This window comes from Muntiacus reevesi, chromosome 5 (assembly GCF_963930625.1).
Source record: "Muntiacus reevesi chromosome 5, mMunRee1.1, whole genome shotgun sequence".
Taxonomy (NCBI): domain Eukaryota; kingdom Metazoa; phylum Chordata; class Mammalia; order Artiodactyla; family Cervidae; genus Muntiacus; species Muntiacus reevesi.
This window is the reverse complement of record NC_089253.1, coordinates 114215783-114221782: the sequence shown is the minus strand read 5'-3', so window position 1 is coordinate 114221782 and position 6000 is coordinate 114215783. Positions and strand designations below refer to the sequence as shown.

Below are 6000 nucleotides of genomic sequence, written 5' to 3'. Positions count from 1 at the left end.
CAACAACAAAAAAAATCAAAACAGTATGATATTTAAATTTCATGAAAAATGTTCACTATAAGGTAGAAATGGGTCCAGACATCTTTAAGGTAACAAGAATAAGCAGATCCACACAGAAGGCCAGTGTAAATACGTTACCAAGAAGGCAAGGTTGCACCTACAAATATGTGTAAATTCCTACAAGTAATTACAAGGTGAGGCCCTTGGAAATACCAAAGACCGAGAGCTCTGCCTATTTCCTCCAAGGTCGGTGATCTGTTATCATACTTTGTCACAGCTTATATCTCTGTTGATGTGCCTTTCTAACTGCCCAATGAAAGTTCTCAGAAAAATTATTCTACACATTTTATAGCTAGAGGATTTCATCAGACTGAATAGCAAACTTCAAGGATCCAAGTAAAAGGGACCCCAGAGTAAGTTCACCAACTTCCTTCATCCTGAAAGCGATCACCGAGGTCCCTCCAATATCCAGGATGCTTGTAATGAGCCCAATGATTGAAGAGTGAGAGGGGAAAAAAGAGAGTTTAAAAAAAGAAGAAGAAGAAGAAAAGGAAGCACTTAAAGGAAAAAGACCCAACTGGAAGATGAGGGACCCACCAGATCTTTCCTTTCATCTCCCATTAATGGTATCTTCTCCACTGTTTATTTTTCAATTATAACCACGGATGGTTCTGCTATACAGTCTGGGCATTGCTCCTTCCCTTCCATTCTTAAGGCGAACAGATGAGAACACGCATTTTGCAGACTTCCAATCCACAGGGAGACGCTAACTACTAAGTATAACATGGCCAACCAAAACTACTAACCCATTAATATCCCAGGAATGAAAGTTATCAAGGAAAGGTTGCCACTTTAAGCATTTTAAATCCAAAAGGTTTAACTTCAGTGCAGAGTTTGGGATGAGAAGTTCAGTTCACAGCTTCTAAAACAACAACCCACACAGCAAGACTCTGCAGCTGGCAGGGTACATTTGGATGGTATCTGATTTTAAGCAAAGTGGCTACTGCAAGGGAAACATGTTTCTTTTTAAAAAGAAATTTGTCTTTTATCTTCTTGTTTTTAACATGACTAAAGACAATGAAGCTACCAGTCAATAAAGAACAATGTATAAATATTTGTACAAGATTACACAGTGTGCTACACAAATAGGGGCAAAAATTTACAGAAGATTTAAAAAAAAAAAACAACAGCTGTCTGATGGATTTGGATCGATGTAAGTAGGGTAGGTTGAAAGATAAATTGACTCTGATACACATTAGCTATCTCACATTACAACACTGCATTTTAAATTTCTCTCTTTAACTGTCAGAATAAAGTATACTATAATGTCTTAAGCTGTCACACTTGAAACTGATGTGAAAGTCACACAGTCATAACATCAAGCCACAAAATATGACCACATTGGGCAGTGGAAAAATTCTAAGAAAATGGTCTACAAGCCCTGCAATGGAGCTTTAATTAGAGGCAGGACGAAAGCTGCTATTTCTTCAAATAAAACTAAAATTATACAAGCTTGAGCAATTTGCGAACAGCTCTGAGGAATCCACCATCCTGCCACCAAAAGTCACTGCCTCTGCACTTTTAATGTAAGATGCCTCAAAATGTAAAAAGAGTTATGAAGGGATCATTTAAGTAAATTTAACTTTTCCCTCCAAGAGGCTAGCGGTGTCAGCATTCAAGACAAGATGGATTGTCGCACACCAGTCCCCACTCTTACCTTGCACAGCTAAGCCTGCCAGCCGGATCACCTGTTCCAGTGAACACCGCAACCGCCCTTCCAGCACGTCTTTTTTGACTTGCAGGTAATACTGATATCTATTCATGGAAACAGAAGAAATAACCTTAAAAACACATACTTGGAATATATTCCCACGCCATGAATGCCTCTAGATTTGACCCCGTGTGTACACCGCAGGATACACAGGTGATGTGGATAAAGGTCAGGTCTATAAAAGATGGAAAATGACCTCTGCCTGTTTGTCTTTGTTTGATGTGGCAGGTGCCACAGCCCCTTCGCTCTGAGTTCGAAAGTCCTCTCATCACATCATTCCATGGCAGGCCGGCAGGATGAACTACTGATAAGGACCAGCTCTTCATAACAAGAGACTGAGGGTGGGGCACTCCTGCACACCTGGACGCCCACAACACACGGCTGCCAAAGGCACGCAGCAGTGTGCATTCCTGGGAAAAAATTATGGACGCACACTGTTTTTTAAATCCCAAGGTTATAGAGGTTAGAAGACAAACGGGCCAAGTCATTTAGAATTCTGCTAATGGACAGGATAAAGCTTTTCAGAGGCAGCCTCACCCTCCACATCTGTGACTCATAAAAATCTAACCGAATGCGATACTGAGCCTTCCAACCCAAAGTACATCCTCAAAGCAGCAAAGTGCAGACAGACAAAATGTGCCCATATACAACAGCAACCTCAGACCAGACCACTGTTCTCAGAAGCTAATAGAGCGCTATTGTTTCCTTGCCAATAAAATCATAATTAGAATTACCTAAGCGTTTAGAAATCTCCTCACGCCAAACCTTTACATCCCAGGACTCCACTTCCTTTGAATGTACTCTTAAAACAAACTACCTCTAGAACAGTCACACTTTTTAGGCATTAATTCTTGGCAAATGCTAACAACCTCTTTGCTCCTGGTAACCACAACTCTCTAATGTCTTCAGAACTTCAGCACGTCAATCAAGGGAACTCAGGAGTGACCCAAAGCCCTGCTCTCTTGGAGAGAGGCAATCAGTTGTGAGAGCTAATGATTGCTGTCTCTACCTTGATATCATGGACATCATTACATGTCAGTAGAAGTGTTAGTCGCTCAGTCACGTCTGACTCTTTGTGACCCATGCACTATAGCCCACCAGGCTCCTCTGTCCATGGGGTTCTCCAGGCAAGAACACCAGAATGGGTGGCCATTCCCTTCTCCAGGGGATCTTCCCAACCCGGGATCAAACCCAGGTCTCCTGCATTGGCAGGCGGATTCTTTACTGTCTGAGCCACAAGGGAAGCCTATTACATGTCAACCTAGCTCCTATTTGAGAAGAAGAATCTGGCATTCTCTACAAAACAGTCTCTACTTCTTTCCTCTTGAGTCTACAGCACAGGGTAAAGACAGCCAACTCAGTCTCTGGTGGGAAACTGTGTGTAAGTCGCTCAGTCGTGTCCGACTCTGCAACACCATGGACTGGGGCCACCAGGCTCCTCCGCGCATGGGATCTCCCAGGCAAGCATACTGGAGTGGGTTGCCATTCCCTTCTCCAGGGGAGCTTCTTGACCAAAGGATCGAACCCGGGTCTCCCACACTGTAGACAGACTCTTCACCATCTGAGTCACTAGGGAAGACTCTGGTGGGAAAACCTTTACTTACAATTAGAAAGACCAACACTCTGAGTTATCTAAAGATTTTTTCTAGTCAAATTTAATATCTATTAGAAAAGCCACCTATTTTTCCTACTACCATTTTATCTTTCACCTTAAATATTCATAATCATTTTATAGGGTCCATTATTTTATATATATATATAAGAATATTATTTATTCTCACTTTTTTTTGGTTAAAAATTGTTTTATTCTCTTAGCAAATTTCAATTCAATTATACAAAGTTATACAATATAGCAGGGCTTCCCAAGTGACACAGTGGTAAAGAATCTGACTGCCACTGCAGAAGATACAGGAGATGTGGGTTTGAACCCTGGGTCAGGAAGATCCCCTGGAGGAGTAAAAGGTGACCCACTCAGTATTCTTGCCAGGAGAAGCCCATGGACAGAGAAGCCTGGCAGGCTACAGTCCATGGAGTCGCAAAGAGTCAGACATGACCGAGCACACATACAGTATAGTGTTACCAACCACAGTCACGCTATACATTAGTTCCTCAGCGCTTATTCATCTTATATCTAAATGTTTGTACCAACCTTCCCCTATTTTCCCTACATCTCAGTGGGTCCACTTGTGAGTCAGTAATTTGACTTCTTGTCAAAATCAGCTAACTAAATCAATTAAGGCTGTACATCGAGGCTGCATATTGTCACTCTGCTTATTTAACTAATATGCAGAGTACATCATGAGAAATGCTGGACTGGATGAAGCACAAGCTAGAATCAAGATTGCTGGGAGAAATATCAATAACTTCAGATATGCAGATGACACCACCCTTATGGCAGAAAGCGAAGAAGAACTAAAGAGCCTCTTGATGAAAGTGAAAGAAGAGAATGAAAAAGTTGACTTAAAACTCAACATTGAGAAAACTAAGATCATGACATATGGTCCCATCACTTCATGGCAAATAGATAGGGAAACACTGGAAACAGTGACAGACTTTATTTTGGGGGGGGGGGGGCTCCAAGATCACTGCAGATTGTGACTGCAGCCATGAAATTAAAACATGCTTGCTCCTTGGAAGAAAAGTTATGATCAACCTAGACAGCATATTAAAAAGCAGAGACATTACTTTGTCAACAAAGGTCCATCTAGTCAAAGCTATGGTTTTTCCAGTGGTCATGTATGGATGTGAGAGTTGGACTATAAAGAAAGCTGAGCGCCGAAGAATGGATGCTTTTGAAGTGTGGTGTTGGAGAAGACTCTTCAGAGTCCCTTGGACTGCAAGGAGATCCAACCAGTCCATCCTAGAGGAAATCAGTCCTGAATATTCACTGGAAGGACTGATGCTGAAGCTGAAGCTCCAATACTTTGGCCACCTGATGAGAAGAGCTGACGCATTTGAAAAGACCTTGATGCTGGGAAAGATTGAAGGCTGGAGGAGAAGGGGACGACAGAGGATGAGATGGCTGGATGGCATCACCGACTCAATGAAAATGAGTTTGAGTCTGGGAGGTGGTTGATGGACAGGGAGGCCTGGCGTGCTGCAGTCCATGGGGTCGCAGAGTCAGACACGAATGAGCAACTGAACTGAACTCACCAAAATCAATTAATGTACATAACAAGTATCTTTGCTGATTTTCAGAGACAAGTCCCTGGTATGTGGAGAAAAAAATCTTTGTGTCCATTCACCACTCTGAGTCCAGAGGACACTGCCTTGCCCTCATCTACTCATTGTATTCTTAGCTGGTTAAAGGCATCATGGAGTCTAAATTTCAACAAACAGGAACAGAGGTTACATCTAAAAACTTGCGATTGAAAGTCTTTTCCTGGTAATAAGGTGGTGGTCTGCTGCTTCTGAATGTGCACAGTTTGGAGCAAATACTAGATAGGATACTTTTTAAAACCCTGTAAATTTGAAGACCCCACCCTTACGTGTGTGTATGTGTGTGTGTGTGTGTGTGTCTGTGTGTGTTTCTTTGTTGACGGAGTTTCTGGGAATAACATACGATGGCGGGAAAAGGGGAAGCCACGACCTGCCTGATCATTCTTCACAGGAGAGAACTGGAGTAAATGAAAATATTTTGAAGCAATAACGGTACACGAATTAAAAGAAACAGCATGAGAGCGGATCAAAGTATTGAAGACTAAGGAAACCTGAATTGCTGCAGAGTTAAAATATGTTACATGTTACCTTCTAGCTTTCATTTTTCCTCCCTGTTCACTCAGGTCAAGTCCCCAAGCTCAGGCATATTTTTCAGATGTTTTATCCAAGAAGAGTGACCATCACAGAAGGGCGGTCCCATACATTCCCGGGATCCACACGCCTCCTGTCTCCCTGCATGCCTCCTGTTCCCAGGGGACAGACGGCCAGCCTGCACATGGCAAGTGCCAAGGATCATAAGTTCCATGGTTTCATTCAGCAAATCAAGAGCCCCAACAAAAATGCTCTACACTAGCACCTTTTCTTCAAGGAGCATGCACCCTTGTTAAGTACCAATACAAGCAAAGCTCAGGGTTTTACAGTCCTTACTTAAACAACAGATTCATGCCGAAAACCATAATCTAATGATACACACTATTAGTTGATCTCCTCGAAGAAAGCTAGGAGGAAAACAGGAACACCAGGATTTTTCCTGGTCCTTTAGGTTAAACATAGTCTAACACTGGGAAATG

General features: G+C 42.3%; 1 protein-coding gene across 2 annotated transcripts in view; it reads right to left on the bottom strand.

Moving 5' to 3' along the window:
• The window catches only part of PTPN14 (protein tyrosine phosphatase non-receptor type 14), a 192975-nt gene that overhangs the window by 57644 nt on the left and 129331 nt on the right, over positions 1 to 6000 (bottom strand). For both annotated transcript variants that reach the window (XM_065936217.1, XM_065936218.1), the window contains exon 4: positions 1718 to 1815. In XM_065936217.1, coding sequence (XP_065792289.1) covers positions 1718 to 1815 — 98 coding nt within the window. The remainder of the gene's footprint in view (positions 1 to 1717; positions 1816 to 6000) is intronic.